At 53.6% G+C, this 18733-nt stretch overlaps 2 protein-coding genes and 1 non-coding gene across 3 annotated transcripts; all 3 read left to right on the forward strand.

Moving 5' to 3' along the window:
* The first annotated feature begins 2735 nt into the window (after window positions 1–2735).
* On the forward strand, window positions 2736–5451 carry RPL12 (ribosomal protein L12). Its single transcript, XM_039720269.1, has 7 exons — window positions 2736–2855; window positions 2937–3010; window positions 3219–3317; window positions 3965–4046; window positions 4666–4752; window positions 5155–5267; window positions 5355–5451. Exons 1-7 carry the CDS (start codon window positions 2819–2821, stop codon window positions 5358–5360), a joined length of 498 nt encoding a protein of 165 aa, XP_039576203.1. The 5' UTR covers window positions 2736–2818; the 3' UTR covers window positions 5361–5451.
* Window positions 3688–3815, forward strand: LOC120507541. The gene has a single exon (XR_005628790.1). It is a non-coding gene; the product is annotated as a small nucleolar RNA SNORA65 (small nucleolar RNA).
* A 3857-nt stretch (window positions 5452–9308) lies between the features above and the next one.
* Window positions 9309–18336, forward strand: ZMYND19 (zinc finger MYND-type containing 19). Its single transcript, XM_039720268.1, has 4 exons — window positions 9309–9430; window positions 14238–14378; window positions 15312–15492; window positions 16800–18336. Exons 1-4 carry the CDS (start codon window positions 9330–9332, stop codon window positions 16941–16943), a joined length of 567 nt encoding a protein of 188 aa, XP_039576202.1. The 5' UTR covers window positions 9309–9329; the 3' UTR covers window positions 16944–18336.
* Window positions 18337–18733: the final 397 nt, after the last annotated feature.

Raw genomic sequence — 18733 nt, forward strand, 5'->3', positions numbered from 1 at the left:
AAGAGGCAGTGCTTCACCAGGGGAGCAGTAAGTGGCACAGCTCCACTGAGCTCAGGGCCCACTGGAGCCCAGGTGCTGACACACAGTGCTGGTTCTCTGCCAGCTCTGTGCCTGCAAACTGCCCCCAAAGGTACTCACAGGGTCCAGCCAGGAGAGCTCCCTGAGCAGGGACAGCTCTGCCAAAAACTCTGTAAAATCCTTACAGAGACAAATCCTCACTGTAAAAGTAAAACAATTCAGTGAAACTCATCCCTCTTCCTTTCACTGCAGGAACAAGGAGGCAGAGCCACCCTGAGTCACTGTGCTGCTGTCACTGGCCATGGCCACAGCAGGAGCTGGCCCCAAACTCATCTCCAGCAGCTCCTGGCTCCCTCCCTGCCATCCCAATCTCTGCTCTTTAAGGGCCAGCCCCCAGGAGAACCCCAGCAGTGAGCAAGGAGGGAAGCTGGCTGCAGGGAAATGCAGGGCAGGATCAAGGGCAGGGCACCAGAGGCACAAACAAAAGGAGATTTCACGGTGAGGAAGCAGAAGCAAAGGTGCCTGCACTGAGACATCCTTGAACTGGTGACCATGTTCAAGTGCTGAGCATTCCTGCATGTCCCACCTCACCCTTCCCTGTCCCAGGGAGTCACTGGCCATGGGGACAGTGGGAATCATCAGTTTTCACCCAAGAAAATGGATACAGACAAGAAGGGCAGAGAGCAAACAGGAAAAGAATCATGCCAGGGCTCACAAGATGAAGGATCAGAGATGTGGCAAATGGATTGAACAGCTTTCAAAAGTGGAAATTTGCTTGAGTGGAGACCCATCAAACTCAGCAGCCAGGAGTGAAAAAGGCCCCTGGCACGTGACCATTACAAGATGTAATTTTTATTTATTAAATTACTGAAAGAACTGCCTGTAAGTGCCCAGGCCAGCACCCACCCTGCAGGCAGGGAGCACCCAGGGGCACCAAACCCTGACCCCCCTGCAGGCCCCAGCTCTGCCTGAGGAGCTCAGGAAGGGCACAGAATGTTTTCTGGGTGTTTCCCAACCTGCAGCTGTTGGGGTGATGGCAGCAAAATAAAACCAAACGCTTCATTTTACTAACAACTGTAATTCAAACACAGCAACACAGCTCTGGAAAAAGCCCCAGTTTTCAAAAAAATTCTGGACACCCTAAATCCACGTGGGCACTGCAACGAGACAAGGTGAGGGTGTGGAAAGAAGAGATGTTTTATTTAGTCTGGGAAACACACTGGGGAGCACAGTGAGGCAGCAGGGAGCCAGGGCTGGGATCTGGGCGGGCTCCTGAAGGTGCTGCCTGGCCCTGGGGGACAGGGGTGTCACCAGGCAGGCACAGGCTGCTCTGGCTGTGGGACAGGCTGCCACAGCCAGCCCTGCAGGCACTACAGGCCCAGGGGAGGCAGCAGCTCTGCACCTCGCTGTGCTGCATCGTTTGCTCTCCGTGCTGGAGCTGCCACAGCCTGAGCCTGCCCGTCCAGCTCTGCCTCTCATTCATTTTCAAAAAATTCTGGACACCCTAAATCCACATGGGCACTGTAACGAGACAAGGTGAGGGTGTGGAAAGAAGAGATGTTTTATTTAGTCTGGGAAACACACTGGGGAGCACAGCGAGGCAGCAGGGAGCCAGGGCTGGGATCTGGGCGGGCTCCTGAAGGTGCTGCCTGGCCCTGGGGGACAGGGGTGTCACCAGGCAGGCACAGGCTGCTCTGGCTGTGGGACAGGCTGCCACAGCCAGCCCTGCAGGCACTACAGGCCCAGGGGAGGCAGCAGCTCTGCACCTCGCTGTGCTGCATCGTTTGCTCTCCGTGCTGGAGCTGCCACAGCCTGAGCCTGCCCGTCCAGCTCTGCCTCTCATTCCTCCCTTTCCTTCACCATCACTATTCTTCTCTTCTTCTCTCTGCGGGGCCCCCTCCCAGGGTCACACAGCTTCCAAGCTCCTCGTCTTCTTTACCCTTCCCTCATCCAGAACAGCCCGTTCAGACCCTCGCAAGGACGCAGGACTGAGTCGCCCCTGCCGGGATTTTGGCTCGCAGCCCTCGGGCACCGGCCCGACCCCTGAGGAGAGCAGCGGCAGGGAGCGAGGGCAGCGCCTGCTCCGGGGCGGACCCCGCGCAGCTCCGGGCACCGCCTGCTCCGGAGCCCTTCCGAGGAGCGCCCCCGAGGCGCGGTGGCGGTGCCGGCCGGCGCAGCCCCAGTGTCCCTCAGCGGGTCCCTCAGCGGATCCCCCCGGCCCGGCCCAGCCCCGCTCACCGCTCGGCGCCGCCATCGCTGTCTCACTGCCGAGTCACGTGATCGGCGGCACCAGCGAGCGGCGCGGCCAGAGCGCCCCGCCCCGCCCAAGGCGCCCCCTGGCGGCCGGAGGACCGGCCGGCTCGGCCGCGGGAGCCCGGGATGGTCCAGGCCGGGAACGATCCCCGGGAGCACCGAGGCCAGCACCGGGCAGAGCGCTGAGCGCCACGGCCCCAGCCACGGCCAGCCCTTCCTTGGACACCCCCGGGGGCGGCGGGGGGAGCTCCAGCGGTGCCCTGGGCAGCCCCTGGCAGCGCCTCACCACCCTTCCACACAGTCCACGTTTAGCAACAGGGCTGGCTGGCTATCTATCTATCTATCTATCTATCTATCTATCTATCTATCTATCTATCTATCTATCTATCCGCTATTTATAGTTTCCTGTCATCTCGCGAGATCTCCGAGGGTATATATTAGGCCCGCACCAGCCGTGCCGTCTTTTCGCTGCCCCCGGAAGGCCTCGGTCCGCGCTCCGGACTCCATCCGCCTCCATCCGCCTCCATCCGCGCCATCCGCCGCCGCCATGCCCTGGGAGTTCGATCCCAACGAGATCAAAGTCGGTGCGTGGCGGGCAGCGGGGCGGGGGGCGGGCGGGGGCGGCGGGGCCCGGCGGCGCGGCTGACGCGGCGCTGTCCCCGCAGTTTACCTGCGCTGCACCGGCGGCGAGGTCGGAGCCACGTCCGCGCTGGCCCCCAAGATCGGACCCCTGGGGCTGGTACGTACCGGGGCCGGGGCAGCGGGGCCGGGAGGGGAGGAGGGAGCGGGGCCTGCTGGGGAGCGAGCGAGTCCCGGGGGAATGGAGCGCGGCCTGGGCGGGGATGAAGCGCGTCCCGAAGGCGCTGGGAGCAGCTCCGCACACGGCGGGGCAGCGCTGGGCTCGGCTCTAACCCGAGCCCCTGTGACCGCCGCGTGTCGTCCCGCAGTCCCCCAAGAAGGTGGGCGATGACATCGCCAAGGCCACGGGCGACTGGAAGGGGCTGCGGATCACGGTGAAGCTGACGATCCAGAACAGGCAAGCGCAGGTACCGCACGCCGCGGGGGCCGGCCGCTGCTGCGGGCGGGGAGCCCGCCCGGGCTCCGCCTGCTCCACGCGCCGGCCCGCATCCCGGCAGGGTCCACTCAGCCCTTCATCCTTCCGAGGTGGATAAAATGAGTGCCACACGGGGGGCGTGTGGGGGTCTTCTGGGAAGACCTTAATGCGTGGGTGGGGGGATGTGTGTGGAGCCTTGCCAGGCTGCAGGATCCCGATAAGAGATCCTCATGTGCCAAAATTCAACTTCCGTTGTGTTGCAGATAATTTATTCTTTCTACAGAGCGTTGAACCAGCAAAAAACCCTTACTTAAAGCATCACAGAAATAAATAATTTAAAATCTTGCTAACTCCTGTAGCCACCTGCCACCGTACCTGTTCTGATGCCTGTGGCTGGTACATTCCAGTGGTGAGCTGAGAGCAAGCCCCAGGCAGGAAGCAGTCCTCTCCTGCTTGTGGGGAGGCCTGTGCCGAAAACCTGGGAACAGATCCCTGCAGCACAAAAACAACTGCAGCGTGAGGGTTCTGAGAAACCCCACACTGCCCTGGCAATTATCTTTGCTGGAATAATTGACAAGTTAGTTGAATATCTTCGTTAGTAATGTAGAATGGGGGGGGAATTAATTTCTTTGTATTTAGATAGAGGTTGTTCCTTCTGCCTCTGCGCTGATCATCAAAGCTCTGAAGGAGCCACCTCGTGACAGGAAGAAGCAGAAGAACAGTAAGTGTTCCCTGGCTTTGGTTCTGAATATTTGGGGGTTAAAAGAGGGGAAATACCAGTCCCTTTCTCTGACTGCACACACTGAATGTGTGTGCTGAATATGGTAAATGGGACACGAGCTGTTTTGGGCATCCCTGCAGTGCCAGGCTACCAACAGATGCACATCAGCAGAGCTCTGTGTGTGAGGAGATTGTGGAGTCATGGGCTTGGGTTGGGAGGGGACTTAAAAGCCCATCAGTGCCACCCCTGCCATGGCAGGGACTCCCACTGTCCCAGGGGGCTCCAGTCCCTGTCCAGCCTGGCCTTGGGCACTGCCAGGGACCCAGGGGCAGCCACAGCTGCAAAGCTGGGGTAGGACAGGCCCCTGCCCCTGGTCCTGCCCTGTCTCACGCTGTTGGCACAGGGCCTGGCACAGCCAGGGGAGCTGGCAGAAATGCCAGCTTGGAACGAGGAGTTGGGATACTCTGCTGCTGCAGTCTGGGAGCAGCAGCGCTGACAGCAGCCCTGCTGGAGCTGCAGTCCCCCAGCTCTGCCGTGCTCTGAGTGCTGGGCTGGTGCTCCCAGAGGAGGCGGGGAGCTGGCAGTGCCCGGGTGCCTCAGTGCTGCTGTTCCCTCCCAGTCAAGCACAGCGGCAGCGTCACCTTCGACGAGATCGTCAACATCGCGCGGCAGATGCGGCACCGCTCCCTGGCCCGCGAGCTCTCGGGTGAGTGGGGCACAGGCAGTGCTCCAGCTCCTGCCAGGCAGGGCTGCCAGCTGAGCTCTGCTGGCTGGGAGCTGGCAGCCCAACACCTGGGGAGGAGGGGGCACAGGGAGTTGGCAGTGTGTTCTGGGGGAGTCCAGGGTGAGGGAATTGATAAGCCCTGGTGAGCCCTGAGGCGCAGCCTGCAAAGCCCTGAGGGGAGAGGGACAGCTGAGAGCTGTGGGGTGTTCTCTGTCAGAGTCCAGGCTGGTGTGGGTTGGGAGGGACCTTAGAGCTCATTGAGTTCCACCCCTGGCCATGGACAGCCACCTTCCCCTAGCCCAGGCTGCTCCAGGTAAGCTCCTCAGGTGGTTCCCATGGTAAAACACAGACATAAAACACTGACACCGGTGTCTGCTGCTGCAGGGACCATCAAGGAGATCCTTGGCACTGCCCAGTCCGTGGGCTGCAGCATTGATGGGAGGCACCCCCACGACATCATCGATGACATCAACAGTGGTGCCATCGAGTGCCCAGCTGTGAGTACCCAGCTCTGACTGAAATTGCTGTGCAATATTAATTACTGAAATACTCCACTAATGAGCTGCGTTTGCTTCTTCCAACAGAGCTAAGACTGCAGAAAAGGAAGTTGCCACATGAAGGCTCCTTCAGTTTTTTGTAGCACTTTAAATACTAAAATAAAGACCCAGTTGTCTGCAAACATCTGCTGGTTTGATTTGTCCCTGTCCCATGCTGTGAATTTTCCTTTGGGGAAACTCTCCCTGTCTTCTGGAAGTACAGCACCTTTGGTGTGATGTGGCCATGCCTGTTCTGGATGGGTTGGAGCAGGGATGGAAGTGTGGCTGTTAAAAAATGGGATGAGGAGTGAGCAGAAGATTTAGCGTTGCTTATTCAAAATGAGATCAGTTTGTGTCCTTTGCTCTCTGATGACATTTGGGCCACTGCCCTGGTGACTTGAGGGCCACATGAGGTGGGGCTATAGTGACTGGAAAAGGCATGATCAGAAAACCCCCATTTTTATCAAATCCACAAGCCTGCCAGACACCACTTGTCCAGGACGTGCCACTGTCCCTGTCAGTGTGGAGGGGAGCTGCACCCTCCTCACTCCTGAAGCAAAACTGAGCAATGCCTGACCTGGGCATTCCAGCCATGGGAATCCCACGAGCTCAGGGATCTGTCTCTGTGTGGTGTGGCTGTGCCTCGGGCAGCTCTGCCTGGGCTCCAGGCCTGTGCTGGCCCCTTTCTCACTGTCTCCAGCTCCACTCCACGATGGAGTCAAAACCAGGGGACTTTGTGGCTCCTTCTCACTGTCTCCAGCTCCACGTGCAGCTGATGGAGTCAAAACCAGGGGACTTTGTGGCTCTGCAGTTTCATCTGTTTTCCCCAGCTGATTGTAGGGCCTTTTCCTGCAGCAGCAAAGAAAAAAAAACAAATACAGCTGAAATTCCAGGCACTTGCCATGCTGAGGGAGCAGGAGCTGGGCCAGGGCAGCTCAGGCTGGAGCTCAGGGCAAGGCTCTTCCCCCAGAGGGTGCTGGCACTGCCCAGGCTCCCCAGGGAATGGGCACGGCCCCGAGGCTGCCAGAGCTCCAGGAGCCTTTGGCCAGCGCTGCCAGGGATGCCCAGGGTGGGGTTGCTGGGGGTCTGGGCAGGGACAGGGCTGGGCTGGGTGATCCCGGTGGGTCCTCTGTGGTTCTCTCTGGTTCCTGTGTTGGAATTGACCCTGTTACCGTGTTTCAAGCTGGGAATAAATTGGATGCTCTCAGAATAGGTCAGGCCTCTCCTCATGCTCTGTAACCTGCCCAATCTCCAGAGATTTGTGTGGCACAAATTCTGATAAGGTACAGGGGTGGAAAACCTTTGTGTCATGACTGGCCATAGCTGAGGGGGCTGCACAGGGCTGGTGGGATCCTCACCCCAGGCCAGCCTGGCTGCGGTGCCAGGGGAGGGTCGGGTCCCTCCCTGGGGCTTTGCAGGGGTTCCACAGCAAAGCTGCACAAACGCCTGGGGTGCCTGGGGCAGGACAGCCTGGCAGGGCTCTGCTGTAAACTCTGTTAAAATCTCTGCCCCTGGTGCTGGAATCCCACTGCTGTGAGCCCCGAGAGTCTCAGGAGCTGTTCAGCCTCGTGCTGTCTGGGCTGTCCTCTGTGGGTTTCCCTCCGCTTGGCATTGCTGGAAACAGCTGGAAAAAGGATTCCTCTTGCTTACAGGGAGCTCTCTGGGACAGGACCCGTAACCTTTCCTTTCCCAAGCTGCCTCAGGGCACCTGCTCTGGTAGGAGCAAAGCAGGGCTTGCCCTGCCAATAATTAATATTTTCCAAATCATGCTTCTTCAAGGGGAGGCAGAGGGTTCCAAAGATAACAGCCTACAATAACGTCGCATTTAAAGCCATCTTCTTAATTTAATTTAGTACCTTTTATTAATGACATAGGTGAAGGGATCAAGTGCAACCCCAGCAGGTTGGCAGGTGACACCAAGCTGAGGGTGAAGTGACAAATCCGAGGGAAGTGATGCCATCCAAAGGGACTCGGGGAACCTCACGGGAACCTCACGGGAACCTGATGGGGTTTAACCAGGCCGGGTGCTGGAGCTGCACCCGGGTCTGGGCAACGCTGGGATCAGTCCAGGCTGGGGATGAGCAGATGGAGCAGCCCTGGGAGAAGGATTCCACAAATCTTTAGGTGTTTTTTTTTAGGGAATGAAGACGTAGAGGACACCTGGGCTGGAGGTTCTGGCCTGGTGGGGTCCCTTAGGGCGTCCCCACAACGCTCTGGGGTCGCTCCGTGCTGTCCCCAGGCAGGGCACGGCCCCACGGCAGAGCGCGGAGGGAATACAATAACGTCACATTTAAACCCACCTTCTTAATTTAATTTAGTATCTTTATTAATGACACAGGTGAAGGGATCAAGTGCAGCCCCAGCAGGTTGGCAGGTGACACCAAGCTGAGGGTGAAGTGACAAATCCGAGGGAAGTGATGCCATCCAAAGGGACTCGGGGAACCTCACGGGAACCTCACGGGAACCTGATGGGGTTTAACCAGGCCGGGTGCTGGAGCTGCACCCGGGTCTGGGCAACGCTGGGATCAGTCCAGGCTGGGGATGAGCAGATGGAGCAGCCCTGGGAGAAGGATTCCACAAATCTTTAGGTGGTTTTTTTTAGGGAATGAAGACGTAGAGGACACCTGGGCTGGAGGTTCTGGCCTGGTGGGGTCCCTTAGGGCGTCCCCACAACGCTCTGGGGTCGCTCCGTGCTGTCCCCAGGCAGGGCACGGCCCCACGGCAGAGCGCGGAGGGAAGGCCGGGAGAGCAGCGGGCCCGTGCTCCATCCCGGTGGGTCTCCCCCGCTGCGCCCCCTCCGATCCCCGCCGGTTCCCCCGCTCGGCTCGTCGGGGCGGCGCGGGGTGTCCGAGCGGAGCGCCCGAGAGCCGGCGCACCCTCACCGCCATGTGCCACCGGCACTCGAGCCGGGCTCCTCGGCCCGGGGGTGTCGGTGTCCGTGTCCGTGTCCCCGTGCCCGGTGTCCCCGTTCGGCCCGGGGGGCGCGGTCCCTTTAAGCGCTGCCGCCGGCACCAAGCTTCCCGCGAACGTGACGTCACCGCCCGCGCCTCCCGCGCCCGCGCCGCCCGCGCCCGCGCGCGGGGCCCTGTCCCACGTGACCCGAGCCGCGGCTTTTGTATGCTTTTGGAGAACTGATAATTTGTTCTCCCATGGTTTGGCAAACATTAAAAGTGTTCACTCTGCACTTAGTCTTGGATGAGGAAAACTGGTATTATTGTAACTGATTACCAGAAAAAAGTGTTTCCTCTTCATATGCCCTGGTAAATGGGTTCTACCAAAGCTTTGAAAGTGAAAGACAATGACTACAAAACTTACAACAAATAAGGGTTTTTTTGGAGGAGGGACCATCACCTGGTGGATTCCTGCAGCACAGTGGCTGCTTTGGGGCTGCTCTTGGGGATTTTAGGAGTTTGGGCAGTGCTGCTGCCAGAGCACTCCCTGTTTGTCCATTCCTGCCCCGTGTCTGTCACAGAGGTGGTGGCACACCCCGACTGTCCCAAGTGTATCAAGTTCTGGCTGTGCTTTGTGAGTGCAGGAAAACATGGAAATGCAGGAAAAATGGCAGAGCCTCGCTGGGTGCAGGGGCAGGGCTGGAGCAGAGCCCTGGTGGCTGCCCAGGGGCAGAGTGGGTCCTGCTGTGACCCCAGCCCCAGAGCTGCCTTGCTGCTGCTCTTTGCCCACGCAGCCCCAGCTCCCCCTGCCCTTTCCCAGCCGGGCTCCGCAGGGTCCATCCCCACCACAGGGACCCCCTTCTCGGGGGGATGGAGGTGCCCGTTGGCTTTCAGCACCCAGGGGTGCCAGAGAGAGCTCAGGGCGTGCTGGGGGTGTCCCCCAGAGTGCTGGGGGGGCTGGCTGGGTCCCCCTGGGGGTTTGGGACAGCTCAGACCCCACCGAGCTCAAGGGACTTGCAGGGACAAGTGTGAAATGTGGGGTCCATGCCCCAAATGTGGGGTCCACCCAGAGGAGAGGTGCTGCGTGCCCCGTGGGGTGCTCTCATGGCCTTTCCCTTCCCTCTAGGCTCGGATGGAGGTGGATGCTGATGGAAATGGTGCTAAAATCTTCGCTTACGCCTTCGACAAGAACCGGGGCCGGGGCTCAGGCCGCCTCCTGCACGAGCTGCTCTGGTGGGTACTCAGGGGGCAGAAGGCCCAGGGTTCCCTGTGCTGCCCCGGCGTGTCAGGGGTGCTCTCTCTGCCTGCAGTAGCCCGGTCCCCTCGGGAGCGTGGCAGACCCAGCACAGGGTGCCTCAGGGCTGTGCTTTGGAGCATCCTCACACGGCACAGCCTGTGGAACATTCCAGGCAGGGAGGGCAGAGGTGCATGGACACCCTGAACCATGCTGCCCAAACTTCAGCTGGGGGAAGAACAGGACCTGCACCATTTGATAGGGAAAGACAAACCTGTGAAGGTTTGGTGTGGGGCTTTTTGTCTGCTGAGAATTGCCAGAGCACTGGAGAGGGGGAGCTCCTGATAACTTGAAACTTTGAGGTGTTTTTTGTTGCTTTCTGCAAAACTGCCTGAGGTGTTGCTGCTGATGGTTCATTTCAGCTGCTGTGTCTGATTTTCAATACTCTAAAGTCCTTGAAATCCTTCACAGGGTTTACATTAAGTTTCAGGGGCCAATTTAATTTGTGAGAGCAGCTCACCCTCTGAGCTCATCTGCTGCTCCTTCGGATGGTGATGGGTTTGTACAAAAGGTGGGATCTGCTGAACAAATCTTACTTATTTTAAAAGTCTTTTTGGAAAAAATTAAGTGAAAAATTGACTGAAAATGATTCAGTTCCACATCCTTGGAAGTTACAGTGCCCAGGATGCCCTTTATCTTTCCAGGTTACCTTTTATCCCCTAGAACCAGGCTTTGCACAGGAGGAAGGAGACAGGAAGAATATCAGATTATTATTTCCAGTCTGCCTATTAAATATGGATTTTAACCTGCATCTGTTAATATTTAATCTTATTGCACATAGAACTTTGTTGAAATTATGAAATTGGCTGCAATATGTGGAGCAAATCACTGACAGCTGCTGCTAACTGTGAACCTCAGACAGTCATAATTATTATCTGTAAGTAGCATTAAACAGCACCTGAAAATTATTCAGGTCAATTGTTGGAGGCTGTGCAAATGATGACAGCCCAGCTATTTGTTTATGACACAGCCCAGCCATTGCCTCTCCTGGCTTGTTTTACTCAAATTAGGAAGTCATTTGAGCATATTCAGTTAGGAAATTCAAATTGTGTCACTCGAGCATGGGCTGTGGTTAAAAATAAGAGATTGTGTGTAATGGGGATTTTGGAGAGGCACAGAGCAGAGGGGGCTGTCAGCTGCCAGGCTAGCAGAGCTGCAGTTCTTAAGTTGCAGTCAGATTTCTGGACTAGAAAATGTAAAATATCTCTGCTGTTCCTTTTAATTCATCCTGGTCCTGAAGGTGTTGCTGATCTTTAGTTGCAGCTCAGACACTGCAGGTCAGAGGCTGAGTCTCTGCAGGGGCCCTTCCTAAACAGAGCAATTTTGGGGCTGCTCTGAGCACAGACCAGGACTGGAGAGTGGTGTCAGGTCCTTGGTGAGGAGGGGCAGTGGGGCTGTGGAGCCTGTAAGAGTCAGGAGAGCTGGGCAGAGCCAGGAGGTGACTGCACTTCCAGCCTGACTCCTTGGGTGAATGAACACCAAAGAACATGGATTACTGCAGGTGTAGGTGTGTAACTCTGTTGTTTCTGCTCATGAACCCCCAAAAACACGAAAAGCCAACCCAGCTGTGTGCCTCTGGTTTAAGATACAGTGAGTAGCATGTGGTAGATGCAAGTAAAACAGACTTTGAATTTCTTTTCTAGTTCAGCAGGTATCTTTGGGCCTTGTCATGAGGCCCTTGGGATAGAAATCCTGGAGCTGCAGCAGTGACAGGAACCTTCTCCCAGGGCCTTCCTCCTGCCCTGTGCAGAGGCAGCTGTGGCATCAAAAGGCATCCAAAGAGCTGGAAATTCCCCACATGAGCTGCACAAATTCTTACAGGGAGAACTTCCTGGTGCTTCTTTAGCCTCTCTGGTGCTTGCTGCGATTTCCACGTGGAGTTTTGGCTCCCCCAAAGCAGGGTTTGGGTGTCTCTGCAGAACAGAAGTCTTATCCCCTCATCAGTTCCCTGTGGAGCAATCCCAGCTCTGTGTTCTGCTGGTGTAGGGATGTTCCCTGGGGAACAGCAGCAGCAGGGATTAGTCATAAGTAGCACCAACTGCATGTTCAAAAAGACATCCAGGACCTGATTTCTGGGGGTTTTGAGGGTTTTTTTTAGAGCACTTGCCATCTTGCTGCCTATAACAGGCTCAGTTCTGGTTCCTGGTGCTTGGAATTGCTGTGTCTGCACTTGTGTTCCAGTCCTGGGCTCTGAGCTGCTGAAATACCAAAAGAACAGAATCCAGATGATCCCTGAAAAGTCTTGGGGGAAGGGCTTTGCCTGGCATCTTGCAGGAGCTCAGGAGTGCAGGGGGAGGCAGAAGCCCCAGCTCTGCAGGAGTTCTGGCTGCTCACAAGGCAGGTTCTCTCAGCCTGTCCTTGCTGCTCAGTTTGGATGAGCTGGGATGCTCAGAGAGAGGCCTGGGGAGGGGAGTGGAGTGTTCAAAGCTTCCTTCTTGATGTGTGGAGAGGAGGGACCACCCTGAATTTGGCATTACCAGTTCTGGCACCTCAGTGCAGTGGTTTGTAACACTGACTGCTCACCAGCAAGGCCCAACTTCCACCTTTATTAGGCTTTTGTCACTTGAGGCCACAGAAGTGCTGGCAGTGATGTAGATAAAGGGGGTTTCATACAAGGAGGTAAAGACTGGCTCAGTGTGAGAGGGGATTTGGTCAGAATTTGCTTTTTGGGGTGTTGGGTGCAGATCTGGGCTGTGGAGGAGCAGGGGTAGGTGTGTGCCACTCTGCTGTGCCACCCCAGTGCCAGGTTCAATCTCTCATAATCCTCTCTGTTCCCCAACTCCAGCAGTTTCTAAACTCTCATCTAACAAAATCAAAAATATTTCTGAACTTAGTCTTGGAATCCCCTTTCCTTTCCCCCCTGCACAATCTGTTCTTGCTCTGAACTTCTGTTCAGATTCCTGTCTCCTATCTGTCCCATCTCTCCAGCTGGCACTTTGTCCTAGGCTCATTCTAAGAACCTTAACTCCTTCCCTGTCTCCATCTGAGTGATGCTCACCTCCAGCAGCTCACCACTTGCTGGAGCCCTCAGGACTCCTGGTTCCCTTTGCCAGACCCTCTGCTGGCCTTCAACAACTCAAAAGTACCTTACAGCCGTTACTGGAATGGCTTCCCAGTGCCAGAGGGCAGGGCTGGATGGGATACTGGGAAGGAATTGTTCCCTGGGAGGGTGGGGAAGCTCTGGAAGTGCCCAAGGCCAGGCTGGATGGGGCTTGGAGCAGCCTGGGGTAGTGGAACGTGTTCCTGCCCAGGGCAGGGAATGAGCTGAATTTTAAAGTCTTCTCCAACCCAATCAAGCTGGGATTTTGGGATTTTTCCTTTAGGGCACTTCAACTGACTCTCTCATAGTTTGTTTGCTTTAATGTGTGTAGTTTGGTTTCTTTTTCTCCAAAAGAAGGATTTTATTAGTTTTACCTTCAAAGGGAAGAACTTTTCCCTGTTCCATGGAGGCCCAGCAGACTCCCTGGCAGGGGCTCCAGGCTGTGCTCTCCATGTCCTCACAGGAGTTACCTGGTGGGAGCTGGAGCACAGTCTGTGCAGGTGCTGCTTGTGGCCTCTCCAGGGGGATTCTCCTCATTACATTCTACAGTTTTGGGGCATATGTGACGTGCAAGAGTTTTTCTTACCCCCAGGGTATATAACTTAGACATATCTGGATGGATTTAGACCAAGAATACAAAATCCTTCATTTTTCAGTGTAAGTCACATTGAAATGAGTTTTCTGTTCTGCTGGGTAATGCTGAGCTTTATAAAGGTTAAAAAAGTGGGAATTTTTAAACTCAAATATCTCTTCAAAATTAAAATAACTGTTTGAGCTGAAATGTTCAGTGAAGGCTGAGCAGGACTCAGTGTCCAGGCTGGGCTTGTGGGAAGCTGCTGGCAGGTCTCCATGAGGAGGTGCTGGGTTACCCTCAGTGGGTGCTGTCAGCTCTGCTTGGTCCTTGTTCTCCTGTGCTGGGAGGTTCCTCATGGCAGAACAATCACAGGGACACAGCCTTCTGTCCAAGCCTTGCATTTCAGCTGGGATGGGGATTCCTGCAAGAAGTGATACCAAGACTTGTCCAGGCATGAGGGTGTTTGACAGTGAACTGGATGCTTGGTGAAACAGAGCGAGGTGAAAAGAAGGGGAAAAGGGCAATGGAAAGTGTTAGAAGGCAGTGGGGAAGATTCCCCCTGCAGCCATCCTGGCTTAGTCCTGCTTTGGGTTTTGGGCAAGTTTCAGGCGTCTCTTGGTCAGTTGTGGAGTAATTTCAGAGTTTCAGTGTGTTACACACAATTGCAGTCTAAAAAGCATTTGCATACTCAGTGAAACCTCTGTCCTGTTGTTGTTAAGAGATGTTTCTTCATAAATAATAAGCCCTGTGACACCACACCAGTGCCAAACTTGCACAAATCTGTCTGATAGAATTTCCTATGGAAATAATAAGCCAGTATTGGCTCCTTCCAAGGAGCACTATGATTCCATGGATCTTCAGCAGTAAATGGAGTAGTAGACTCCGGAATGAAGCAACATGCTTGAAATTACTCTATACTGTCTTTTGATTCAACTGATTTATAATTGAAACCATGTGCTGGAAAAAGGCACTTTCTCCTGGGAGCTGCCCTGTCTGAAGTAGCCACTGGAGTGTGTTTGCAGCCCAGTGCCAGCAGGTCCCAGCTCACACTGCCTCTGGAATTGCTGTGATCATTTGTGTTTTAGCTGTTCCTGTTCAGCACTGACCCTCAGGGTGGTTTTGTGTCCTGCAGGGAGAGGCACCGGGGAGGGATTGCTCCTGGCTTTCAGGTGGTGCACCTGAACTCGGTGACCGTGGACAACCGCCTGGACAATCTGCGCCTCGTGCCCTGGGGCTGGAAGCCCAAGGCTGAGGACATCTCCAGCAAACAAAGGTATGGCAGCACCTGCCAGGGGAATGAACATCTCTGCAAATACTGTCTCCATTCTTTAGTGATTTTGGCCTTGGCAGAGCCTTTTTGATTAAGCCTTGGGTGCTTTACACATCCCTGTCCTGGCTGCCTCACCAGGGGCTTGGTCTGTGCTCGTGTCCCTGCTGTGCACCCATCCCACCCATCTCACCCTCAGGGTTGTGCCAGGTGGAGCAGGAAGCCTCTGTGCCCTCCCAGCTGGGCAGAGGCTCAGGGCAGTCTGCACACCTCACTGCCTTCTGCCCCTCAGGCACTGAAATTCCAGTGGGAGCTGGGAGGTGCAGAATGCTCCTGATGGAAGTTGTGAGGTGGGGTTGGACTCACTCAGGGTGAGTTCTGGGCTCAGCTTCCAGCACCTCTCACCAGTTTGGGGGAGCTTCCCACAGGCTGGGGTTCAGTGGTGCCACTCAGCACATGACACTCTTTGTGCCAGGATGGATCTGGATAATCAGGGAATATCCAGACTCAGTGTGAGAGACCCACAGACTTCACATCACACCTCTCCTGAAACACTTGCAGCAGCAGCTTTAAGATTGGGGTGTTTAGAGCTGATTAAATTGATTCTGAGAAGTTTTAGTGGATTACAAATGCTCTACATGATTTTGGGGGTTCAAGAACAAGAAACAGACTTCATGTCAGAAATAAATTTTGACTTGGTGTGAGTAATTTTACACGGAATTAACTTTGCTTGATGTAAATGTTTCTTGACCGATACCTTTAAACTTTTGGGGTTTGCACTTAGGCTAAAATAACCTTAAAAATACCCAATATATGATTGGTATGTGCAGTCTGAGGCTAAATACAATGTTAACCTTATTTATTAATAAATTTGGAATCAGTGTCTCTGTATGATTATTATGAGTTGATATACCAAACTTGTACTTGCTTTTTTTCCAGGGAACAAAGTCTGTACTGGCTGGCAATCCAACAACTTCCTACAGACCCCATAGAAGAGCAGTTTCCTGTCCTGAATGTAACCAGATATTACAATGCTAATGGGGATGTTGTGGAGGAGGAGGAGAACTCCTGCACTTACTATGAATGTCACTACCCTCCCTGCACAATGATTGAAAAACAGGTGGGTTCATAGAGCTGGGAGTGAGCATGGAATGCCTTGGGCTAGTGGTCTAGGGATTTATTTGTTGTTTAAAATGTAGAGCTCTATGTGAGCCATTCAGTGGCTAAAAGCAATGATTTCCACTCAGGTTTTGTTTGGCCTGAACCTCCAAACCCTGTTACAGTTTTCAGTTGGAGGGAGTGTGGGCTTGAGTTGGAGCAGTGGATGTTACAGGGCTGCTGGGAGGAGGGTGATTTCTGCAGAGTGCACAAAAAGCCAGGTGGGAGCTTTCCTGCAGGGAGCAGAGCTGGGATGAGTGAGCAGCTGTGTGAGGCAGCAGGAAGCATTGTAGGAGGGTTTGGATGGTCATGGAATCAAAAAATAACCTGGTTACCATTTCCTGAGGTGAAGGTGAATTGCAGTGGCCTTCATTCAGGGGAGAGTTGGGAGGAAAAGTTCTGCTGGAGGAAGATAAAGCAACATCAGGAGTGAGAGAATGAGCTGTGCAAGGGCTGTGCCCCTGTCACACAGATGCCTTATCTATAAACAAGGGCTTTTCTTGAGATAGCAGATGCTGAGTAGGCTAAACCCATTGTGTTCCACTTTCTGCTTTGGGGAAGGAACATTTGCAAAAATGATCTTAAATTCCCTGTGTTTGAAACAGAGGCAGCTCTGCCTTTTATTTGGGTCTGTGCCCAAAAGCTTCTTGGATAACTAACTTTGACAATGGCTGAGCTTATGCAGCCCTCCTGATAATTTCTGAATTTCAGGTGTTTGTAGTTGAAAACAGAACTTAAGTTAACAAAGCAGCATTGTGACAGCAAATGTATAATGCTCCAATATTTTGTCTAATAAGCCCATTTTACAAGAGCAAATGTACAGCTACAGAAATTGCTTCAAACCCTTCTGGTTCTCTGAAACTCATGGTGGGGTGTTCATGTTTCATAGAATCCCAGACTGGTTTGGGTTGGGACTTCACAATTCATCTCATTCCATGGGCAGGGACACCTTCCCTTATCCCAGGTTGCTCCAAGCCCCCTCCAGCCTGGCCTTGGACACTTGCAGGGATCCAGGGACAGCCACAGCTTCTCTGGGCACCCTGTGCCAGGGCCTCCCAGGAAGGATTTCTTCCCAGGACCCCTCTCACCCTGCCCTCCTGCAGCGTCGGGCTGTTCAGCCTTGTCCTGTCGCCTGGTTGTGTCAGGCATGGAAGGCCTGATCGTGAAGCTGCTTGGGAATGCTGTTGGGTCCTCTCGGGGTGTCCCTGGGAGCCTGCTGAGGTTCTCCTGGCACTGAGCAGCCCCTCTAACACCACCTTTTGTTCCCAGTTACGCGAGTTCAACATCTGTGGGCGCTGCCAGGTGGCGCGGTACTGCGGCTCGCAGTGCCAGCAGAAGGACTGGCCTGCCCACAAGAAGCACTGTCGGGAGAAGAAGAGAACCTTCCAGCAGGAGCTCGGCCCAGAGCGGTGACCGAGCGGGTGGCAGAGGCCTCTCAGCAGCAGGATTCCTTCCCAAAGGCATTGGACTCTTGCTTTTGCACAGTATGACAGACTGCTTATCAAAGCCAGAGGCACTGAAGAAAAACCCTGTGATGCTTGAGCAGAATGGCTGACTGGACTAAGCCAGCTCTGACTGGTGCTGTGGAAAGGGATCGGGTCTGCCCTTCCAGTATTATATTCTCAAGCAAAAAGACTACTGTGGAGCTCCAGGCAGGAAGCTTCTCATTATTTATATGTTAATACGTTTGTAAACTCATGTACAGTTTTTTGTTAGGAATTCTTGATAGCACTCATTAACTGTAATGTTCAGATGAGAACATGTTGTTGGCCTAAAAGTTAAAAAAAAAAAGAAAAAGAAAAAAAGTCATGTAGCAAAAGCTTTTCCTCCCATGTGGCAGAAGTGTCTGTGGCAGTGCCAAGGCCGGCGGGGCAGGCTCTGGCATCAGCACTTACTCTGGAGAACTCTGCATGGAAGCTCTATTGAAAAAAAATACAAACAAAAAAAGAGCAAACAAAGTAAAGGTTGGAATGAATCCATGTCTGCTCTCTGGCTTTTTCCCCTTCCCTTCCAGCTGCCTTCAGAGCTCAGTCACCCTGGCTGCTGGCAGTCCCTGCAGCAGGAGCAGTGCCCAGGAGCTGGCGTGGGGCACAAGGACCCTCTGGGATCTGTGTCCAGGCTCTGCAGCCAGGGCTGCCTCCCAGGGGCTGCTGGAGATGGCCTTGGAGCAGCCAGGATTTCCAGGGAGCAGCATCAGCTTTCTGTCCCAAAGCCCTTGCACAGAAGGCAGTGGTAGGGGAGCTCAGGTAGCAGCTGGGTGTGGATGTGGTTGCCCTTGTGGCTTCCCTGTAGCATAGGAAACACTCCAGTCATGTGCAGAGATGTTTAAATATCTAGTATTGGGTAATTTGAATTATTTATTCACTTTTTTGAGAGTTGTCATCAATCCAAGAATCACTTTTTGATTTTTTTAATGTAGTAATACATAAAAGTAGTATGGGAGGAGGATTTCCCTTGCAGAGCACATGCCTATTTTTCTTTTAATGAACAACCATTTTCTATTCCATTTTTGCCTTAGAAGTGTAAGGAACATCAGTTGAGTTTCCTGAAGAGCTAAATGGATAATTTAGTGCCAGGTGTTAGTCTTGCTTCACAGTAGAAGAATGTGAGCTGCTGAGTGCTTAATGCAGAGCCTTTCTTGGAGTGCTTAGTGAAAATTTTTTTGTAAAAGCTGTTTAGAATTTTGATTTTTTCAATCAGGATTCACTTTGCCACTTCATGTTGCAATGTTGGTCTTGCTTGTATTCAATTTGTTAGAAAATTGATCTGCTGTGGACTTCCAATATTATATTCTGTTTCTAATATCTGCACAGGAAGTTCTGAATTATTAATATTTGGGTGGGTTTTCATCCTTTGACTTTAAGCATCTTGGGAAATAGCAAAAAACTTTTGAAGCTTCCTGCTGGAAGTTCACTTGAAGGCACTTGGTCGAGTTGCCACTCTTAAAGCACAGTTGTACTGTAACTTTTCTGTTCAGGCAGCCCAAAATGCCCTTCAGTGTGACAAAACCAAGCAGGACCCAATCAAATTTTCCTGTAATGGGTAATCTTTTTTTTAAAGGAAACAATAATTCTTTCCTTGAAGTGAAATGCAGTTTTTGATTAATATAAAATGGGACATAAGGAATATTTTGTTTATTGAGGTCATCCATTGAATAGGGCAGAAGTATTGACTTTTTTCCCTTGCCTGTTTAAAAGGCTACT

The sequence above is a fragment of the Passer montanus genome, unplaced genomic scaffold (genome assembly GCF_014805655.1).
Source record: "Passer montanus isolate IOZ18808 unplaced genomic scaffold, ASM1480565v1 scaffold43, whole genome shotgun sequence".
In the NCBI taxonomy this organism is placed as follows: domain Eukaryota; kingdom Metazoa; phylum Chordata; class Aves; order Passeriformes; family Passeridae; genus Passer; species Passer montanus.